This window comes from Sus scrofa, chromosome 10 (assembly GCF_000003025.6).
Source record: "Sus scrofa isolate TJ Tabasco breed Duroc chromosome 10, Sscrofa11.1, whole genome shotgun sequence".
Lineage (NCBI taxonomy): Eukaryota > Metazoa > Chordata > Mammalia > Artiodactyla > Suidae > Sus > Sus scrofa.
The window spans coordinates 24,631,623-24,654,161 of NC_010452.4; the positions used below are offsets into that span (position 1 = coordinate 24,631,623).

The window sequence follows — 22,539 nt, forward strand, 5'->3', positions numbered from 1 at the left end:
GAGCGCGGTCTGCCCTGGCCTCGGTTCCTGGTGCTGATGACGCTGCCGGGTTGTCAGCTTCTGGACTTGTGGGACTTGGTGTCCAGTTTCAGGCCACCTGTGCAATGAAGGAATGGCCACAGCCAGTGCGGCCTCCCCGTTTGAGAGCTGGTGCCTTGGGCTCGTGCTGGCCACTTCCCGTCCCTGTCCATCGACGCAGGACAGCTGTCCACAGGCTCAGAGCGAGGCCTCCAGCTGGCAGCCTGCTTTCTCTTCGCTCCCCTGTACGCCCGCGGTGCACGGGCCTCCACGACTCGACCGCCCTCTTCCACAGGAGGCTGAGGAGCAGCTCTGTCCTTCACGGGCCTCTGACTTACCCCAAGTGCTTGGTAGCAGGGCCAGACCAGAGGTACCCCTGCCAGGTGCTCCCTGCGGTCCCACTGGCCTGAGTGACTGACCCCAAGGAGGACACGGCACCCAACAGACGTGGGCGCAGACTTCTATTGCCTTCGTGGTGAGACCGAGCCCTGCTGCCGGCGGGCAGGGTTCACACCAACTGTCCCATCAGCCCTCCGTCTGTGGTGCACCGCGTGCCTGACCACATAGAAAGCCCATCTCCGGTGGGGCCCAGGGCTGCCACGTGCCCTTCCATTCACAAGCGGGCAGTGCTCAGCATGACGAGGCAGCAGAGCCGGTGGGACAGGGGTCTCCCCCGCCACCCAGGGTGCTGTCCTGAAACCGTGGCTCCAGGCCCCGCTCTGCGGACCAGCCCCAGCGGGGTGGCGGGAAGGCTCAGATGTGCCCCTCCCTGTGATCCTTCCTGAACCCCTTGCCAGAGTCACCACTTGGCGTGGCCCAATTTCTCTGAGCCATAAGTGAGTTCAGGGGCAGGAACCCCTGAAAGCAGACGCCCTTTCGGGGGGAGGAAAGGCCGTGCCTGTGGAGAGCTGGGTGTTAAGAAGGAGGCTGTGACCGCCCTCGGTAGGGCCCCCCCAGTGCAGCGAGCAGGTTCCGGGGGGGAGTCATGCCAGCCCTCACGCACCTGTCCTCTCTCACCACAGGTCCTGACGGAGCTGAAGTCCGACAACCAGAGGCTGAAAGATGAGAACGGCGCCCTCATCAGGGTCATCAGCAAGCTGTCCAAGTAGTGGGGGGCACCTGCTGCCACCCCTGGGGCCCTCGTCCAGCCACCTCCGTCCTGGTGCCCCCCCTGCAGCCCCACCCTGGGTCTTGGGCAGTTGTCACTGAAGCCTGACTGCAATCCTTGGAGCCATGGGAGCCACTGGGAGAAGGCCATGGAGTCACCAGGCCCAGCTGCCACCTCGCCCCCAGCTGTGCATCCACATCGGATTTGGTCCAGGCGTGTGGGGCCTCCACTGGAAGCAACGCCCTGGACCTGATGCTGGGCAGCGGCTCTGACGTGGGGGCTGTCCAGCGCCAGGAGAACAGGTGTTGGGACACCCTTGGGGACCCCAGGGTGATAGCAGCTGTGGTCCTCATCTCTCAGGAACTGACTTGTCCCCAGCTGCCCTCTGCCGGTGGTGGTGTCTTTTCACCAACAGCCCAGTAACACCCGACTGGTCTTAAGCTTGTTCCCGCGTGTCTGGCCCGCTCCCCAGGGCGCGGGTGACCTGGCCCGTTCCTTCCTACTCTCCTCTATCCGTCAGCTGCACTGCACATGCCCCGGGTGTAGACACACCACCGGCCTCTCCCTGCACAGCCAGGCGTGCTCTCCAGCCCACGTGCCTCCCCCGCACAGCAGTTCCTTACCAGGAAGTTGGGCCGTGAGCACCATCTGCGTCCCTCCCTTGGCCTTGACCTCGACCTCAGGGGCAGTTGCTGGGAGGGCGCAGGGCACAGGCAGCTGTGAGCAGAGTGTCTGAGACCCCTGCACCCCAACGCAGGGACACAGAGCACCGTGCACAGGGTGGGGTGCTGGCTTTGGGGGAGACGCTGGTTCTCCTAGACCCCACCACAGGGATGACCTGTCCACAGAGGGCAAGGGTGAGACACAGGGACCCCTGCCCCCACAGCTCGGCCACAGTCGGGAGGCCTCTGACCAGAAGAAAGCTGCCCTGCTTGAGGTGAGATCCTCCTGGGCCCGTGGGTCAGCCCACCTGGCACACTCTTCGCTTCTGTTCTGTCCCGGCCGTCCTCCTCCTGTGCCCTGAGGCTGCCTCCTAAGATGTCTTGCCAGACCTCAGGGGTCGCCTGGCTTCAGTCCTGTGCCCAGTTCAGTCCGTTCTCGAGGCCCCAGTGCTAATACCCGAGTGTCCGCTTTCTCTAAGAGTGCACTCCTTCGCTGGTTTGAGTGTGCAGGTCGTCTGAGTGTTGCTGGTGACATTCGGTGTGTGGGGGTCTGTCTGGCTTTTCTTTCTTTCCAGAAAGTGGCAGTGTAGCTCTCTAGGGTCCTCAGAAATACCACACGCTCGTTAAACTGGAGCTGCCACCCAAGCCCCGGATCCCAGAATAGGACACCGTCCCCTCTGGCAGAAGCCCTTTCTTAGGGGGGCATGAAACTAACACACCCACCTTTTTCCGGGTACGATTGTGGTAAGGGTTTGTGTCGTCCTGAGACCTGCATTAGCAAAGCGCCGCGTGTTCCTGGGTCTGGGGAGGGGAGGTGACACGGGCCTCTGGCCTCACACTCCCAGCACATCCTGGACTTGGGCAGGGGCTGCCTTTTCAGGAAAAGAGGATTGAATGGCCAGGAAGTCACCTGGACCCGCTTGTATTAGACCAGGCGGAGGGGTTTCAGGCCACTCTCAGCTCTGTGTGTGCCTTTTGGGGGTGAGAACTGGGTCGTAGGGCCTGAGGTGGTGACAGTATGGACCAGCCCTATGACCTCAGGGCCTTCCTCACACAGCTGGCTCTCTCTCGCAGAATCCAGTTCTGGTCTCTTTCCAGAGACTCGGATTCAGTTTCTTCAAGCCATGCTGTCCCTGAGGTGATGGCCTTGGGCCTGGTGGCAGCTGGGGGCTCTGCCCGTCACATTAGCACCCAGACAGGATTCAGCATTGGGGTGGGTCCTCGTTCTCCTTGGATTGCTGTTTCCTGGATCAGGCCATCCTGAGAGTCTCTGCTGAGGCTTCACCTCCATCCCCATCCAGTCCTGGGGACCCCGTGTGGCCCCCTGCCTCTGGCAAGTCTCTCTGCCACCCCTGCATCCGCCTGCCCTCTGCCCACCTGCTCCTCTTGGGGCCTCCCACCCCCGCTCCGTGTCCAAGACCCAGGTGCACATCTGGCCCTGAGCCTCTGGAGAGGGACTCAGGGCTCTGTTTGCGGTCATTTCGCCCACTTCCCTGCGCTGAGCACACCAGAGGCAGCACAAGCTCCATTCGGGAAGAAGGGAGCTGAAGTGGCACTTAAGGCCCTTGGACTCCAGGAGGCGGGAGCCCTGCAGCTTCTCCACTGGGGCCTTGAAGGAGCCAGTGGGGGCAAGCAGCTCGTGTCCGCCTCTGGGTTTCTGCCCTGGTGCCACCTTTGCCACCCGTGACTCGGACAAGGGCCGGGGTGTGAATCCAGGCCAAGGGTGCTCCTGTGGATGGTGAGAGGCGCCTCCAGCCACCTTGCTCCTCAAGGGGAAGCCAGCAGGGGGTCCCCACTTCTACCCGCTGCCACCGGGGGAGCCCCTGGACCCCTGGCCTCCCGCCCTCCACCCAGCACCTGAGCCACATCAGTCACAATGGCCCTGCCCCCGTCCCACCCGTCACAGCTGTGCGCTCAGCCCCACATGGGGTTCAGCAGCTCCAGGGGTGTGAGGCCCCCTGGACGTGGGGGCAGCCATGAGGGCAGAGGGGGGCAGTGCAAGAGGATGGCGCTGCTGCCTTAGGGGCCTTGTGACCGGGTATGAGCCCAGGTAGGGCTGGCTGGTCTTTGGGGAGGATCTAGGCTTGAAGTGCTATGGGCTGTTTATTCCTTAGGAAGATCAGAACTTTTCTTAAACTCAGGATTCTTGCTCTGACTTCTTGATGCAAACCACGTGCAGAAGTTGGGAGTGGATTTAACCCCGAGGGTGACCCTCCTGGGCTTGGAGGAACATGGACACCAGCGGGGTTGGAAGGGGGTTCTGGTGGGAGCTGAGCACAACCCCACCTTAGGCAGTGAGAGGCCCTTCTGGAATGAAAACTCATCCCTGGCTTCTGGGGAGCCATCAGATCTGGACCTGGGCTGTCGGAGGGGGAGAGGGCATGGCAGGGAGTCTACACGGCCAGGGAGGGGCCCTGGGGGAGGGGCCGCCCCCTAGAGCCCTTGTCCCCCAGCCTCTTGCAGAGACCGCTCAGCTCCCTGGCAGGTTGGGCTCAGGAGCAGCAGAGCCTGCCAAGGACACTGACAGTTGCTCTTGCTCTGATTAGACTGAAGACAGATCACCTTCATGGCAGCCCGGGAATTGCCATTGTCACCACTCCTTGGGAATGAGGTGGACTCTGGGGGCTGAGAAAGGCCAAATTGAGAGTCCCGACAGCCAGCTGCAGCCGTGTGGATGGTGCAGTCACTCCCAGAGGAGCTGTGGGGGACGTGGGGTTGAACTAGGTGTCCCAGGAGCCCCTCCTGGGAGAACTGTCTGCAGACGGGCACCAGCGAGGGCTGTTCCGACCTCACCTTGGAAGCTTTAGCACCTTGGGCGCCACTCTTGCTTCCAGCCTGTGTGCACACGCGCATGCTTGCTGCACAGACATTTCAGAACATGGTCTGATCGCCCAGCTTCAGCCAAATGTGTTATTCTGTTAACTCCTATCTTTTGTCTCTCCTCCCTCTGTCCCCAGAGCTTCTCTCTGAGCTTCTCCAGTTCATCTGCTTATCATTTTGGACAGTGGAGCTGCCGGAGGGAATTTTGTTACTCCCCCAGGTTTCCCCTAACGTTCCCAGTGGACTTTTCCCAGCGCGGCCCTTTAAGGGACCTCAGGCTCCTGTCCTTCCAGCGTGAACCCCCCTCCCCCTCCCTCTCTCGTCCTCCACACTTTGTCCTTGATCCTCCCAGTTGGAGCAACGATGCTTGAGAGGGGAGCGCAGTCAGCGCCGACTCTCCAGGCTCCGAAGCGCCCCAGCCATGCCACCTGCCCTCGGAGGTGAGGTTGGCCCGAGGTCTGGCCAGGGCGACCCCAGGCAGCCCCACCTGGTCTGCTCAACCCTGTTTGCAGCAGGACAGTGGGAAAACCGAGCTGCATCGGTGCGTCCGGCGCAGCAGGTCGGCTGTGGTTGCTTCACAGGAGCGGATTCGGGGAGTCTAGGCCTGTGGGTGCAGCCAGGCCCTGGGGAGACAGGATGGAGGGAAGGGTGGGGGCTGCAGCCCAGGACCCCGGGGCGGGAGGGGAGGCTGCAAAGGCTCCTGTTCCTGCTGAGTGTTCAGACCCAGGCAGCAACTTCATGGTGCCCCCCACACATACCGTGGCCTTGGTCAGGCAGGTGGAAAGTGGGTACTTCAGGGGTAGTGTTTTGTCTCCCATCACTTCACCCTGGTCCCCTCTCCCTCCCGTGAAAGTTCCCAATGGGACTGTTTCTCTTGGCTCCTTGTAAATACACCTGGGTGGGTGGGGGTTCAGGGAGGGGCCCAGATTCGCTTTGTGAGCTGAATGTATTTTTATGCAATTTTGAGTGGCCTTTCAACCCTGAGATGAATGACTGTGTTTCACTGGTTATTATATAGTATTATTAAGTATTATGTGTTTTGAAAGTTTGGAAATAATATTCACATCTATATGATGCCTGTAAACACAACAGTATTTATAAATGAGTAAATTAAACTGTGTTTTACCTTTGTGACTGTCTGCACAGTTTAGGAAATGGGGTGATAGCATCTTGCATCGGGGCCAGCCTGTTCAGTCTGTGTCATTGTCCTTGCCCCTGGGCACCCCTGTCCCAAGTATGGCCACAAGGCCAGAGGGCAGCCCGATGGCTCAGGAGACGAGGCTCCTGGTGTCCAGCGACAGACATGGTGCTATCACAGGCGACTATGGCCCGAGCTGGTGCCTGCCTCCTTGGGTTCACGTATGGTGGGGGGCTCTGCTGATGCAAGGTGGTCTCTACAAGCCCACTGCTGGGTTCAGGGCCCAGAGCCGCTCCATAGCTCTAAACCAGAATGGTCACAGAGGGTTGTTGGAAGCCAAGTCCAGACCCAAGGGAGAGGCACTTGGCCGCGGGCAAGTGGCCGCGTCTGGCCTCGCTCACCTGGGCAAGGCCGGTCCCTCCATCCAGCACGCCCTCCTCTGGCTCCTCAGCCCATGTTTACGCCAGTGGCGTTCCGTCTCCCAGCTGGGGGGCAGGGGTCAGGAGGACTCTCCTCCCCTGTGGTCACCCAGCCCAAGGTGCGGCCAGAGTTCAGACTGGTCTGGGGTGAGGGCTCCTCACTGGCAATGTCACTTCTCTGGGTGCCCAGCAGCCACAAGGCTCAGCACTGCCCTACCCCAAAATTCGCAGCGCTTGTGCCCCCCACCGGCCCCAGCCCCACCTGACGGACTCTGCCTTCACACCCCTGAGCTGGACCTGAGCCAGGATGCCCACCTCCCGCCTGGTCCAGAGCGGCTGCCATGTGGCTCACTGGAATCCCGCAGGAGCCCCCCACCCCCACCCCAGAGGTGAGGTGAAGCCGGGGCAGGTGCTGAAACAGGGGACCACTTTCCAGGCCTGTGGGCCACGTGGCCCTTCTCTTTCCTTACAAATCCCAAGGCCCTATCCTTGGTCCCAAACACTTTTGCCTCAAAGGGGGCAGCTGAGGATCTTGTAGAAATTCTTAGCCTTGCACACTCCAGGGCCAGCCTCCCCATCCTCTGGGTTCAGGCTGGCTGGTCCCCAAGCCCAGCTCTGCTGGAAGGCAGTTGAGAATCTGGGCCACCCCTGCCACCCCTGTGTGCCTACCACCTATCAATGCCAGACTGGCCTCCCCGTACCCGGAGGACACTTGGCCCCACTGCTGCTCCCCTTAGGGAAGGTGCCAGGCTGGCGATCAGAGCCTGGGAAGCACAGGCACCCGTCCGGTCACACGGCCCCTCCCGTCCTCCCGTCCCCGCCCCGCGTGGAGCAGAAACAACCAGAGACCCCCCAGCCTGGGTTGAGTTTCTTTAATAAGGAGATGCAGCTCATTACAAAAGAACAGACTGACGAGAGACCAGACAAGAACAGAGTCACATGGGGGGGGGGGTGCTGCCAGGCGGGGGGTGGGGGGGCTGTACATGTGTCCTTCCTGTGAAGACCTGGCAGGGGTCCTGGTGGGGCCACACACCCCAGGGTGGCCTGGGGCCCAGCCACCCTGGTCTCACAGTTTTCAGATCCCAGAATTCAGAAGCAGTAAACCAAGTCCTCAGGTGGGGGGAGTCGGGCAGAACATCAGGCTTCTGTGCAGAGGGTCCTGGAGGCCCCCCACCAGCCACCTGGAGGGCCCTTATCTCTTGCCCCCCCCTGGGGGGGTGGTGCCCAGGGGATGAGGAAGCATCCTTCCTCCACACCCTCGTACCCTAGCCTCGGCCATCCTCTGCCTCTGCCCTGCCCCCAGCACCAGGGTCCAGCTTTGTGGACACAAGCCCACCTCCCCACCTCTGGCCTGGAGCCCGCTCCTCCCGCCTCCCCTTCCTCACCCTGCCAGGAGCTGCTCTCGCGGGCCAGGACCTGCCGGCCGGGAGCTGAAGTCCTCTTGGCACAGTCCACACCTCCCCTCCCCTAGCAGCACCTGGTACAGGCTGGGCCTAGGAGCTGACAGAGGGTCTGGGAGAGGCCGCCCCCCACCCTCAGAGGCCCCCTGGCCTCCTGGGGCCTCCCTGCAGGAGGCAGCACACGGGGCTCAGCCCGTCCTGCTTGCTGCCAGCCACTGCCCCAGCCCACGTGTTACGGAGACGGGGCTGCTTCTGTCATGCCCAGCGGAGCAGGGACCTGACCTCAGACGGACAGACAGACAAAGCCATGACAGCTCCTGCATGCTGGCCACCACCCCAGGGCCCCACCACTGATGGGACCATCTGCTGAGGCCCCACCAGGAGCTCTGACACCATCCACCTGGAGACATGGAGCTGAGGGCAGAGGGCGACGACAGGTGAGCCCTTCACAAGTGTTCTGTGGGAGCCGGCAGAGGACGGGGGCTCCCGAGGGCTCCTGCAGGAGGCCCCATTATGGCTTTTCAGTTAATTCAAACAGTGACAGAAGGGGCACCGCACACAGACGGGCGCGGGAGCAGCAGGCGGGGCACCTGGGCTCTGGCCTGCGGGGAGTCCCTGGTCCCTCAGCGCCCACAGGGGTGGGATGGGGGGGGATGAGACTCGACACATAAAACCGAGGAGCAGCCTCCAGGTGTGTAAGGTGGGGCGGGGGCTCTCGGCACGGCCATGCGGCTGTTTACACCAAGTCGGACATGCATCTGGATTTGACAGGACACACGTGTTTCTGGGTGACCTGCCTCTGGGTGTGAAACTGAAGCATGGGGAGGAGCAGACAGGGATCAGATGGCTTCAGAAGGTTCTTGTTTTGTTGTCACTAAAAAATATATTCTGTGTGGTCAAGTCACAGTGTCCCCTTCCCAATACTGCAGCTCGGAAAATGGGCTAAAGTCCGGATGACCCAATCCTGGCCTGGGGCTTGGGGCAGGGGAGGGTGGCAGGAGCGGTCACAGGGCAGGGCAGGGATGGAGAATTTCAGGTAAGCGACAAACCGCTTTCAGTATGTCCCAAAGAGCGCCCAGGACAGACTCATGCTTTGTAATTATTGTTTACCTGAAATTCAAATTTAACTTGGTGCCCTGTATTTTTATCTGCCAATCTGGGGCTGAGGGACCACAACCACCACACCCAGGCCCAGGGACCCTTCCCTGTCTGCTGCCACCCAGGGCCCAGGGCAGGGAGGGAACAGGGGAGGGGAACAGCTTCCCCCCCCCACTCGCTGAAGCCCTGGGCCAGCGGTTACCCCAACCTGATCCTGCAGGAGCACGAGCTACCTGTGATTTCCTGGGACAAGCACAGATCAGGACTGAGGCTGTGAAACCCCTGCTCCCATCTGCGCCCAGCACCCACTCCTCCCCAGTTGGGGCCGCCCAAGGGTGGCCCCCAGCCCTCAGCATCTATGGCCAAAGTCTGAAAAACTGCGGGGAGCCCTGGCAGCGTCGGTTCCGTTCTGCAGCGACCACTCAAGGAGAAACGAGAGCTTTCCTGCCTCACCTCTAGCTCCCAGGTAGGACTGGGTTTGTTTTCATGGTCTCAGTCCTTTGTGAACAATGCCCTCTGCTACCCTCTGCAGTGGATGGGGGTGAAGGCTCACGGCCCGCAGGCCTCCAGAACCCTCACAAGCCGATCCGCTGTCCCATGTGGGGCCTACAGCCCAGGATCGCAGACCCCAGGCCCAAGCATGATGGGGGAGAGGAGCTCCTTGGGCCAACAGATGCCAAGTGCCACCCAGAACCCACATGCAGGTCCCCTGGCTCTGTACAGGTGCCAATGCCAGTCTCTCAGCCAGACCCTCACGGTGCTGCCCACCCCCATCCCGGGCAGGAGAGGGTGTGCTGGGCTGGGGCAGGGTGGGTGGGGGGCCGAGACAGACCCCGGGTGGTAGAAGGTGGCCAGAGGGATGGGAGTGAGCAGGAGACTGTGGGGCACGGAGGGTGAGGAGACCCTGAGAAAGCACCGGATCCCACAGTTGGGGACAGGAGCGTCCAGGCCAGGCCACCCCGGTCTTGAAGGCACCCTCTTGTCCTACAAGTCTGGTCCTTGGAACCAGAATTCTCATCATTCAGTCAACACCCAGAGTCCAGTGAGAAAACCCCACGTCCAAGGCCGCCGCAAGAGGAGCCTGTCCCCACCAGCCGTCCGAGCCCCCACCCCCACCCCGCAATGTCCCAAAGGAGGTGCCCTCGCCCCCACTGAGAAACAGCAGAAGCACAAGCCCTGCCTGTTGCAAAGCAGACTCTGCAGCCTCTCGTGGGAGCCCCTCCCAGATGGCCCATCTGCCTCTGGGGTGGCCAGTGACGGGACTGGACACTTCTGCCACGGATGCCAGGAACAGGGCTCCCAGCATGAGGACTCTGCTGGAGAGAGGAATGCAGGGAGGGAGGCCAGGGTGCGAGCACAGGGTGCCAGCCTCCAGCCACGAGCCCAGGCGGAAGGTCTGCAAGGAGACTCAGTGCAAACGGCTAACGTATATATGGCTTTTTTATCAACACTGGGACAGAGGTGAGCAGAAGTGACCGCGGGGCAGAACCGGCCTGAGTCCCCACCAGCCGATCGCCCTGCCTCTGGGGGTCCACAGAGAAGCCCCTGAGGATTGACAGGAGCCCCTCGCCAGCCTGGAATCCCTGCCATCTGCTCACCAGCCCTCTTACCTGGACCAGGGAACAAGGACACTTACACCTGCCTTTCAAATTTCCCAGGCTCCGCTTTAGGCAGCGCCCGTCCGTGGAGATCAAATGAGAAAAGCGTAACGGGGAGCCCCACCCAGGAACCGCGCGGCTCCCGTTCTGGAAAGGCAGCCACGTCCATCTCCCACTGGAAGGGCCACGGTCCAGCACTTCCCTGGGGCCTCTCTAGGAAGGGGTCCCCTGTCTTCACAGTTTGACACCCACTGTCAACAACGCGAGGTCCCAGGACGGAAGGGCCCTCTTCGAGTCTGGCCAATCAGTGAACAGCTGGCCGGGATGTCCTGGGAACCACACCAGCAGGAGGCCGTGGTGACAAGGGGGGACAACTTCAGGGTCTGGTCCTAGCTCTGGACCGCCTGCCTCCCGGTCCCTCCCAGGGAGCCACGCTCCTGCACCTGACCGAGGCTCCTGGTGACCAGGCTGCTATCCAGGCAGGTCCCCAAGGGCCTTTTGCTCCCACGAGCCCATGGTCCATGGCCCCTTCCAGGAGCACGGGGAGCTGCACGCACAGGACACAGGAAGTGCTGCCACCTTGTGGGTCCAGAAGACTCAAACCACGGAAATGCCACAACTTCTGCCAAAGAGCCTCCTGGCGGGCAGGTGGAGCTGTGGAGGACGAGGGCGATGGGCATGCAGCAAGCACAGCTCCCGGGCAGCCACCAGAACCAGCTCCTTGCTCTCCTCCAAGGGGACCCATCTCACAGCCAGAGGACGGTGGTCTTTAAACAGAGGGACAGAAAGAAGGACGGGGGCAGGACCACAGACGGATGGAAAAGGAAACCTCCAGGGCTGACGACTGAGGTACCAGTGCTCTGGGTCTCGTCCACGTCCGCGGCAGGCGGCTGCGGCCGCGGCCCTACTTGTTCTTGCCCAGCAGCGCATCCACCTCCTCCTCGGGCTTGAGCGAGTGCCACTGCGCTATGGGCCTGCGGGGGTTGGCCAGCATGTCGGACCAGTGCCGCAGCTCCGTGCCCGTGGCGTTGCTGCCCACGAAGATCTTGCCGATGGCCTCATTCTTGCCCAGCTTGTCGTAGTCCAGCACCGTGACCACCACCTGCACCTTCTGGGAGTGGAGTGGGGGGGTCCGTGAGGTGGTGGAAAGGCCCCCAGGCGCCTCGCTCCCACCTCCAGCCGCTATGGAGACGGGGTCACATGGGGCAGGGCCACGCCCTTGTCACTGAGCAGGTGCCCAGCAGCGCCCAGCGCATAGGGGTGGAGGCCGTGATCTCACCCCTAATGGAGAGGCAGACACATCCTCACGGAGGACAAGGGGCACTGACGGCAGCACAGGGAACTCAGGGCAGCTTCACAGGGAAGTGACGGGGAGAGAGGCGAGGACCCAGGAGGGAGCTGGAGGTGGAGGCACAGGGACCTGAGCAAGTTCAGGGCCACAGAGGAGGCAGGATGTGAGGTGGGGGGTGGGGGGAGCTTCAGAAGGAGAGACTGGCCTTGGTGGGAGGGATGGAAGGGCCAGGGTCAAGCCAGAGGGTGCCTGGCTGCGGGGTCTCGGAGGGGGGACATTGAGGGCTAGACACAGGCCATGTGATGAGGATGGAGTGGGGGGGCTGGGGTGCTCTGTGGGGTGTTCTGGGGGTGCCCTGTGGGGTGCATGGGGGAATGCCCTGGGGCAGAACCAAGAGGAACTGAGAGGACAGGGCGTCTCCCACCCTGTAGGACCAGCTCGCTCCAGGAAGCCCCACTGAGCTGCCAGGGTGCCTGTCCCCACATCCAAGCCCCCACTTCAGTGTCCCAGAGGCTGTTCACTGTGGGCTCCTTCCAAGCAAGGACGGGCCTCCCTACAGGTCAGCAAACCAGGCTGAGGAAACGCTCAGAGCATCAGGTGAGGGGTGGGAGCCAGGCTGGTGGGGGGTTGGCAGCCGGGTGGCGGCTGTCTTGCCGGTTATGGGCCCCAGACAGTGTCAGATTCTGTGGGACTGGCCTCTGCCCAAGTCCCAGGAAGACCCCGACCCACTCCTGGGGGCTGGGGAGCAGCTTGCCACGCAGACCCCTGCCGGCCTGCAGGGCCCAAGGCCTGGTCCGGACAGCTGGGAGCAGACACGGTCCCCTCCCCCCTGTGGCCCAGCACCTGGATCTGCTCGAAGGGGATCTCGAAGCTGAAGGACTCATTGAAATAGGGGTTCAGGGTCTTCTTCTTCACCGTGGTCTTCTTCTTCTTGAGCCTCTTGCCGTTCTGCATCAGGTGGATCTTCACGTAGGGGTCTGCGGGGAAGCCACCCGGAGAGGCCCTGAGCCGCGCCCACGTCCAGGCCCAGGCGGTGCCTCCAGGACCCACTCTGGCAGCCCCGAGTTCCGTGCCCCGTCCCATCAACCCTGCTGACTGTGTAGATGAGAAAGCTCCTGCCTGGGGCCGCAGGACAGGTCCCAGGATGTGGCACACTCTCCTGACCCATGAGAGCCCAGTGCTGCGGCCCAGCTCCCCCCTCCCCCAAAGTCCGTCCTTACCTCGAGCCCCCCTGGGGCAGAGCCTCCCTGAGAAGGTCCCAGATGGATGAGAGACCACTTTGGGCTGAGTTCCCCATCGGCCCGCAGCCCCCAGGAGAAGTAGACGCCTGTCTGGGATCCTGCCTCCCAGGCCCACACCTCCAGCCAGCCCTGCCCTGGGGACCCGAAGCTGCTGGCCCCAGCCTGTGTTCCTCTGTGAATCCCAGGGCTCCACAGAGAGCGGCCCGCGGGCGCCCCCCGATGGTGGCCAGCTGCTCTGCTCGCACCTGAAAGGCCCCCCACGTCCATCTTCTTCAGGTTCTTGGCCTCCAGGATGCAGACAGTGAGCTTTCCGGCGGTAGGCACATAGCGCAGGGAGGTGCAAATGTCACCCAGCTTCTCGGGCTGTCCAGGCAAGGGGACTCGGGTCATCTCAGCCATCCCCCTGCGTCCAGCATGACTGAATAGCTGACCCCCCAGCTACAGGGCAGCAGGGCTCAGCAAGCCCAGCAGAACCAGCTGTGGGCGGCTTGGGTGCATGGCACCTGGGAGGTTCTGGACAGATGTAGGGGTTGTCAGGGACCCTCCCCAGGCTGAGCAGGGCCCTACGGGTGGGTGTGGTGCCTGAGCCCTGGGAGCCTCCTTGCTGATCACAACCGCCCCACCTGCAAAGGGAGCTGAGGTTTTCAAAGCCCTCTGCATCCTTTTTCTTCCATCAATGTCACAGGCAATGTTTCATGTGACCAGTGGCGGGGGGCAACTTGCTCAAAGCCCCGCAGCGACTTGGCGCTGGGACTCCTGGGCCAAGCTCTCTGCCAACGCCACACCCAGAATGGAAGCTTCACAGAGAGAGGGGCCTCCAGCCAAGTCTGGCCACCCTGGCAGGACCCAGTGCAGCGCCTGGCGCCCGGCACAGGCTTGGCTGACTCGAACAACTGGAGCAGCTTGGACCTCCCGTGTGGCTCAAACAACTGGCACTAAAATGGAGTTTTGAGTGCACAGCAGGTGCTCAGCAAGTATTTGGTGAGTGAATGAACACTGCAGCAGTTTCTGGGAAGACAAGACCCTGGCTGGGAGCCCTCTAGAACAGTCCAGCTGTCCAGGGGCTGGATGAGGCCGAGTCCTGGGTCCCTGGCCCTAAGTGGGCACAGAGCCTTGGGACAAGCAAGTGACCACGTCCCATCCACCTGAGCGCCTCACTGGTCCGTGTGCTCATCAGCAGAAGGAGGCCCCCGGTCTGAGGACAGGAGCCGGGACCCCGCCCCCGAAGCCCCATCTCACCTCCTCCTTCTCTCCCCCCTGCAGGTCCCGCCACTCCTCGATGGGCTGCCCGAGGTCCACGGTGTTCATGGGCACCTTCACCTCCCCGATGATGTCATGTTTGGAGAAGCGGTCGAAGTCGTAGATGGCCATCACCAGGGTCTTGCCCCCCAGCTCCTGGTAGGGCACCTGCAGGGCACAGGCAGATGAGGGGGCAGCCGGCCTGGGGCCTCACACAGAGGAGACAGAATGGAGTGAGGACAGACAGGGCGGGGTGGAGGGGGCGGGGCCGCAGGGCGGGGCCCGCAGGGTGGGGCGGGGCCGCAGGGTGGGGCGGGGCGGGGCGGGGCTGCACCTTGAAGGTGAAGGTCTCATTGAAGGCGGGGTTCAGCGTCTTCCGATGGACCTTGGTCTCATATTTCTTCTTCTTGTCCGGAAGGAGGAAGACTTTGACGTAAGGGTCCGAGGTGCCTCCCATGTCCAGGGCAGGCAGCTCTGCGGCCTGTAGGACGCCGACGGTGAGCTGTGGAGAGAGGGGTACAGACCTGAGTCAGAGCAGAGGGGGCAGCGGGGGAGGGGCAGGCGGGCCCCGGGCAGGGCTTTAGTGTCCCTCTGTCCCCCTGGAATCAGTGACCCTTGGGGAAACGGAAGCCGATAAGCAGCCCATCTGCCCAAGGTCGGCAGGACCCTTCCCCTAGCCCCCTGCCCAGCCCGCCCGCCCCATGGGGGACGATAGGCGCCGACAGGCCCCGGGTGCCTTCGAGCCCCTGCCCCCCACAGCCCCCGTACCTGGTTGGCCTGGAAATCGTAGTCCAGGGAGAACTGCAGCTTCCCCAGGTTCTCTGGCTCCTTCTCCTCCTCCCCCTCGCCTTCTCCCTCCGTCAGGCCCGTCTCTGCATCGTCATCGTCCTGGGGGGCTGAGGAGGCGGGGAGGGTTGGAGGGAAGGCACAAAGGCCACCCAGTGCAGACCCCAGCCTGGAGCTGGGGGCTCTGTCCCCACGGGAGCCCGCACGCTCCCAGAGGCCATGCAGCTTCTGGAGTGGGGGTGGCTCCCTGTGCCCCCCTGCTCAGGCCGCCACCCCAGAAACACGTACCAGGTGCGCAGTGCAGGTGTCCCGGCCAGGTGAGTCCACGGGTGCGAGGAGCAGAGAGAAGGTGGTGAGAAAAGCCTGCTGCGGCGGGGCCAGGGCGGCTTGGGCCCTGCACACTCACATGTTCACATATACTCACGCACTAACACATTCATACACACATGCTCACATACACGTTCACACACACACTCACATGGTCACACACAAACTCACATTCACCCACATTCACACAGTAACACAGGCTCACACACTTACACGTTCACACACACACACAGACTCGCACGTTCACACACTCACATGTCACACACAAACTCACGTTCACCCACATTCACACACCAACACACCAACAGACACACACGTCCACACACTCACACATTCACTCACACTCACCTTCAGACTCATGTTCACACACGTGTTCACACTCGTGTGTGCACACTTTACACATGTTCACACACTCATACTAACACACGTTCAGTCACGTGCACGTGTTCACACATTTACACACATACTCTCACACATGTAGGTCACACTCATATGTCTACACATGGTCACACATGTTCACACTCACATCCATGTTCACACACATTCACACTCACACGTTCACACACACTCAAAGCCCACCAGACCCTGAGATCAGCCCTCCCATCCACCCCCGTATTGACCCCTTGGGCAGAAGGAATTGTTCCCCCAGAACAAGCGTGGGGCAAGGGAGGCAGCTGGAGGCCTTTGCAAACTTAGGAGGAGAAACGGGGGCCTTGGGGTCGGTCCAACTCTACTGCACCGGGATGCCAGGCATAAAAGGTCCAAGTCCCTGTGGACCAGACCCAGCGGTCCCACCCGCCCCAGGGGGCACTACGGCAGCACCTGGCTGACCAGCCTGGAGCAGCAGACCCAAGATCACCCAACAGTGGCTCGTGGGTGGGCAGGGGTCTCTCTTCTCGGCATTTTGTCCCAAATGGCCTCTTGTGGGGTGGATCAAGGACCAGGCCCTGCTGACACAAGGGAGCCCCGCCCCACCCCCAGCTGAGGGAGACGCGGTCCCGCCTACCTGGCCTCCCTTCATGTCCTTCATGTTCATGGCGTTCTTCGCGCCTTTGCCCTTCTCTTTCTTGTTCTTCTTCTTCTTACAGCAGCACTTCTTGCAGATGCAGAAGCAGCACGTAAGGAGCAGGAGGCCCAGGACCACAGCGATGGCGATCAGAGCCCAGGGGGGTACTGCCACAGGGAGGCCAAGGTCAGCAGTGCCTGCCCGCAGCCAACCCCACAACACTGGCATCAGAGCCTGGGCGGGGGGCACTGCCACGGGGAGGCCAAGGTCAGCGGTGCCCACCTGCAGCCGACCCAACACTGGAAAAGATAGGTAGAGACCAGCCCCCGCCCCCCAATGCCCACCCTGCACACTTTAACCCAGGAGTGATTTGCATGTAAGCTGCACACACTCTGGTGCTCTTGCCAATGACCTTGAGGACACAGCAGCCAGCTGTACCCAGGGAGGACCACGGCTTGCTAAGATCTGATGGCTCTGGTCCTAGGAGATGGGCTCATCCCGGGGGTGGGACAATCCTCACCAGACCAGGCAGGGGAAGGCCTGGCCCACCCCTCGTGTCCAGTCCTGAGACACAACAGGGACCCCAGGCTTTGGCTGGGCACAGGCTGCTCCCCTAATCTGAGCCTTTACCAGCAATCCAGGAAGTGGTGGGGGCTTTTATTTTATACCTTACAAAATAAAGCACTTTTAAACTGTGACCGGAAAACTTGGATAATGATCTGTTTCATAAGGCTTTATCCTCTTGTGTTTTTTGTTTGTTAGTTTTCTTAGGGCTGCACCTGCGGCATATAGAGGTTCCCAGGCTAGGAGCTGAATTGGAGCCACAGCTGCCGGCCTACACCACAGCTTCAGCAACACAAGATCCCCGATCCACTGAGTGAGGCCAGGGATCGAACCCGTGCCATCATGGATCCTAGTTGGGTTTGTTAACCTCTGAACCATGAAGGGAACTCCCTGTTTTATCTTCTTTTGACTGTTTGTTTTTTTGGTGTTTTTTTTTTTTTTTTTTTTTTTTTTGGCTATGCCCATGGCACGGGGAAGTTCCAAGCCACTGCAGAGACAACCTCAATCCTAAACCTGCTGCTCCACGGGAGAAGCAAGCCCTTGACCATTTCCTAGGCCATTTTCCCCAGGAGGTCAGGAATGGCACGTAAAGCCCCCTGTCCCCTCATTCATGCCAGCCCGCACTGGCCTCTGTTCCTGATGGGGAGCCCTGACACATCCAAACACAGTCACAGCCCGGCCCCCATGATACCACCCCCATCGCACACGGGGCCACTCACGGGGGATCTTGTTCATCTCATTGAAGAATCTGTCCCTCATCTTGGTAAAGACATCCTCCGGGCCCTCCCGGGCACCCCCGCTCGCCGTGGAGTTGTCTGCGGGCCCCGCGGGCATGGTGGTGGTGGCAGGAGCCACAATGGGCTCCTGGTTCCTCTTGAAGATATTTCTCATGGCGGTGGTGGCGGGCAGCTGCGGGGGAAGACGCGGGGTGAGCGCTCCAGGGGCCCGAGTGTGGGTGGCAGCGCCCCACAGGCCGGGAGAGGCTCTTCCAAATGACAAGTCACATCCCTTCCAGTGGCCCCCACCCTGCTGGCCCGAGGCCCCAGCGCCAAGACCCCCCCCCCGCCCCCGAGTCAGACCCCAGCCCCATGGGCATCACCATCACCCCACTTCATAGACGCAGAAACGGAGGCTCGGAGCTTGGGCAGCCCCAGGCCCTCAGCCCCCCAAGGCCTGAAACAGAGGTTCAAACCATCGCTGACCCCAAGCCTGCAGAGCACAGCCTTCACCGTCTCCTTCTGTCCCAGCCACCCCCCTCCCCAGGAAGGAGTGGGGGGTGGGCCCCCCCGGGGGGGGGCAGGACCTGCTGAGCCCCCAACTCCTCACCTGCTCCAGCAACCCTGCCTGCGACCCTCCAGACCGCCTGGCTTGGTGGCTCCCTCAGCGCCCAACCCCTCCGAGCCTCCTCCCCGGGTCGCCCCCGGCTCAGGTTCCACTCCAGTCCTGCCCGCTGCGCATCCAGCACTCACGGCCCCACACGAGCATGTCACTGACACCAAAGCATCAGGGAGACGGGGAAGGGGAGCCGTCCATGATCCTACCTTCCAGAGGTAACCCAGCTTAGCATTTTTGGAGAATTTTATAACAATATTTTTTCTGAGAGTGTTTTACATGTTGAGACCAAACTATATATATATATATAATTGTCTCATCTGCCTTTTTTTTCATGTAGAATTCTGTCATGAACTTTTATCACTGAAAATGTCCTTTGGGAGTTCCCATTGTGGTGCAGTAGTTAACGAATCCGACTAGGAACCATGAGGTTGCAAGTTCAATCGCCCAGTGCGTTAAGGATCCAGCGTTGCCGTGAGCTGTGGTGTAGGTCGCAGATGCAGCTGGGATCCCGCATTGCTGTGCCTGTGGTGTAGGCTGGTGGCTACGGCTCGGATTCTACCCCTAGCCTGGGAACCTCCATATGCTGCAGGAACGGCTCTAGAAAAGCCAAAAAAAAAAAGAAAAGAGTCCTTTGGGAGGTCCCATCATGGCTCAACGGTGAGCGAACCTGACTTGGATCTATGAGGTTGCAAGTTCGATCCCTGGCCTTGCTAAATGTCCTTTGTTATTATGCCGCTGAACAGTATCCTGCTGCACAGCAGGACCACACTGGTTTAACCCGTCCACAATTAAACACTTAGCCAGTTTTCAAGGTTTTGCCACTACAAATATTGCATTTAAGGGAATGGGTCTTACGAGTTTTTCAAGACTGTTCCCCCAATCCTACTCCCCCCCACCCCCGCCAGCTATTTCTGCTTCCCAGAATGAGGGTACAAGCCTTCTCTGAAGGCACGGTGAGGTCAGACAGGTGCTGGCATGAACATTCCTCTGCTACCTGCCCAGGGGTGTCCACAGATGGAGTGACCACACCAGGTGCTCCAGGTCATAAGAACAAACAGCACAGAAGCCTCAGTCTTACTTAATAGCAACGCACAGTATTTCTTAAAGCAAAAAACCTTACACAGCAGGCTGCAAACAGCACACAAATTTTACAGGTAAAAGCAGGGTTTTTCTCAGGATGTGCAAGGGGTGAGTTCATTCTGCATGCAGGGGTTTTCAGAGTGGACGTTTTAGGAGCCCTGAGGTCACCGACGCCTTTAAGAACCCAAGTCCTCACCCCTGGGGACACGTGACCTTCACAAACAACTGGGACCTGACTCCCTCCCTCATACCCCTCCAAGCATTTATTAAGCTCTGGTTCTCTGCTGGATTAAAAGCATCTTGATCCTGAAATTTGGTCTGAAATGAAAAGGAACCCCCACTGGCCCTCGCCACCGGGGGCTAGCAGTCCACTCTGATGAGAACCACAACTGGACCAATCACGGGACAAAGCTGAGTGTCCAGGCCAGCGTGGCCTGATTTCAAAACAGCTTTATGGAGGGGAATTCACATCCATATAATTTAGTCATTTAAATTGTATAGTTTGGTGGTTTTTAATATATTCAAAGTTGTGCAACCACTACCACAATCTAATTTTAGGACATTTTCACCAGCCCTAAAAGAAACCTCATTTCATTATTAGTCGCTCCACTTTCCCACCCTCCTCCCAGCCCTGGGCAACCACGAGGCTCCATTCTATCTCCACAGATGTCCCTATGCTGACTTTTCTTTTTTTTCTTTTTATGGTCGCACCTGCAGCATACAGAGGTTCCCAGGCTAGGGGTCGAAACGGAGCTGTGGCTGTGGGCCCACACCACAGCCAAAGTAACACTAGATCTGAGCTGCATCTGTGACCTACACCACAGCTCACAGCAACGCTGGATCCTTGACCCACTGAGTTAGGCCAGGGAACAAAACCGCATCCTGGAGTTCCCATTGTGGCACAGTGGTTAGCGAACCTGGGAACCACAAGGTTGCAGGTTCGATCCCTGGCCTTGCTCAGTGGGTTAAGGACCCAGCGTTGCCGTGAGTTGTGGTGTAGGTTGCAGATGCAGCTCGGATCCCGAATTGCTGTGGCTGTGGTTTAGGCCAGTGGCTACAGCTCCATTTAAACCCCCTAGCCTGGGAACCTCCATATGCCACGGGAGCGGCCCTAGAAAAGGCAAAAACAAAAAACAAAAAGCAAAAAAAAAATGCATCCTCACAGAGACCATGTCAGGTCCTTAACCCACTGAGCCACAACAGGAACTACCCCCCGCCCTTTTTTCAGATGGAAAAGGGAAATTCCCAGGTCAGGGACTGAATCTGAGCCACAGCTGCAACACACACCAGATCCTAGGCCAGGGAGCAAACCTGTGCCTCCCTCCACAGCAACCCAAGCCACTGCAGCCAGTCTTAACCACTGCACCACAGTGGGAACTCCTGACTTTTCACAGAAATGAAGTCATATGATATGTGACCTTAGGGTTTAGCTTCTTCCATGGAACACAGTGTCTTCGAGGCTCATCCACCTCATAGCACAGTTGACACTTCCTTCCTTTTTATGCCCAAATCATACTCCATGACAGAGATAACACATTTTATGTTATCTCTTCATCAATTTCTGAAAACCTGGGTTATTTCCACTCTGGGGCTATCACGAATAATGCTCTGATGAACATCCACGTGTACGTTTTGTGTGGACATATGTTTTCATTTCCCTTGGGTAAATACCTAGGAATGCAGTTGCTGTGTCATATATAAACTATGTTCGATATTTTAAAGAAATACGAGGCAACCACAAATCAAAAACAAACAATAAATCCACAAAAAAAAACACAAAAGGAAAATAAAAATGAAGTAAATAAAAGGAAATCATCAAGCCCCCAAAAGAAAAAGAAAGGAACAAAGAAGAAACAGAATCAACTGGAAAACAGGTTAAAATGACAATAAATACACATGTACCAACAATTACCTTAACTAACTGTTCAAAAGACCCAGAGTAGCAAAGTGGAAAAAAATACCAAGAGTTTACAATATGCTGCCTGCAAGAGACCCACCTTAGGGCAAAGGACACACATAGACTAAAAGTGAGGGGAGGGAAAAAGATAGTTCACAGGAAAAGAAATGGCAAGGAAGTGGGAGTTACAATACTCCTATCAGACAAAATAGACTTTAACACAAAGGCCATAAAGAAAGACAAAAAGGACACTCATTAATGATAAAGGGATCAATTCAACAAGAGGATTTTACACTCATCAAAATACATAAAACTAAAATACGTAAAACAAATGCTAATAGACATAAAAGGAGAAATCGATGGGAATACAATGATAGTAGAGATTTTAATAACCCACTCACATCAATGGATACATCTTCTAGACAGCAAATCAACATGGCAACAGAGATCCTAAATGGCACAATAGAACCACTGGACTTAATGGATATTTTTAAGACATCGCATCCAAAATAAAAAGGAGTTCCCATCGTGGCGCAGCAGAAACGAACCCAACTGGGAACCATGAGGTTGCGGGTTTGATCCCCGGCCTGCTCAGTGGATTAAGGATCCAGTGTTGTGTGAGCTGTGGTGTAGGTAGAAGCTGCAACTCAGATCCCAAGTTGCTGTGGCTATAGCGTAGGCCAGCAGCTGCAGCTCCTATTTGACCCCCTAGCCAGTGAACTTCCATAGGCAGCAAGTACGGCCCTAAAAAGCAAAAACAAACAAACAAACAAACCTTGAGACGAGCAACGATGAAAACACAACCACACAAAATCTATGGGATGCCACAAAAGCAATAAAGCAGTTCTTAGAGGGAAGTTCATAGCAATTCAGGCCTTCCTCAAAAGAGAAGAAAAATCTCAAAGCAGCAGTTTAACCTACCACCTACAAGAATTGGAAAAAGAAGAACAAACAAAACCTAAAGTCTAGTATTCCCATTGTGGTGCAACAGATTAAGAATCCGAACAGTAGGAGTTCCCATCTTGGCCCAGTGGAAACAAATCTGACTAGGAAACATGAGGTTGCAGGTTCGACCCCTGGCCTTGCTCAGCGGGTTAAGGATCTGGCATTGCCATGAGCTGTGGTGTAGGATGGCAGCTGCAGCTCTCATTCAACCCCTAGTCTGAGAACTTCTGTATGCCATGGGTGTAGCCCTAAAACAAACAAACAAACAAAAAAGGAATATAAAAATACAATACTTTCGGAGTTCCCTTTGTGGCTCAGTGGTTAACAAATCTGACTAAGAACCATGAGGTTGAGGGTTCGATCCCTGGCCTCGCTCAGTGGGTTAAGGATCTGGTGATGCCGTGAGCTGTGGGGTAGGTCGCAGACGCGGCTCAGATCCCGTGTTGCTGTGGCTGTGGCGTAGGATGGTGGCTACAGCTCTGATTAGACCCCTAGCCTGGGAACCTCCATATGCCAAGGGAGAGGCCTTAGAAAAGGCAAAAAGACAAAAAAAAAAAAAATGCAATA

General features: G+C 58.7%; 2 protein-coding genes across 18 annotated transcripts in view; one reads left to right on the forward strand and one right to left on the reverse strand.

Moving 5' to 3' along the window:
* The window catches only part of PPP1R12B (protein phosphatase 1 regulatory subunit 12B), a 173,462-nt gene extending 167,723 nt beyond the window's left edge, over positions 1-5,739 (forward strand). For all 12 annotated transcript variants that reach the window (XM_021064548.1, XM_021064547.1, XM_013980127.2 and 9 more), the window contains one exon: positions 1,041-5,739. Coding sequence is in view for 4 of the 12 variants with exons in the window: in XM_013980127.2 (XP_013835581.2) it covers positions 1,041-1,127 (87 nt within the window). In the remaining 8 variants the exon portion in view is untranslated. The remainder of the gene's footprint in view (positions 1-1,040) is intronic.
* SYT2 (synaptotagmin 2) overlaps positions 7,023-22,539 on the reverse strand; it is an 88,554-nt gene continuing 73,037 nt past the window's right edge. For 3 of the 6 annotated variants that reach the window (XR_002336281.1, XR_002336282.1, XR_002336280.1), the window contains exons 2-8: positions 17,435-17,624; positions 16,152-16,318; positions 14,801-14,920; positions 14,367-14,534; positions 14,033-14,200; positions 12,396-13,156; positions 7,023-11,372 (exon numbers count right to left, since the gene is read on the reverse strand). Coding sequence is in view for 3 of the 6 variants with exons in the window: in XM_021064565.1 (XP_020920224.1) it covers positions 11,166-11,372; positions 12,396-12,529; positions 13,039-13,156; positions 14,033-14,200; positions 14,367-14,534; positions 14,801-14,920; positions 16,152-16,318; positions 17,435-17,606 (1,254 nt within the window). In the remaining 3 variants the exon portion in view is untranslated. Of the gene's footprint in view, positions 11,373-11,456; positions 11,660-12,395; positions 13,157-14,032; positions 14,201-14,366; positions 14,535-14,800; positions 14,921-16,151; positions 16,319-17,434; positions 17,625-22,539 lie in introns of those variants that run through there. The other 3 variants (XM_021064565.1, XM_021064564.1, XM_021064566.1) reach the window with 2 other exon arrangements.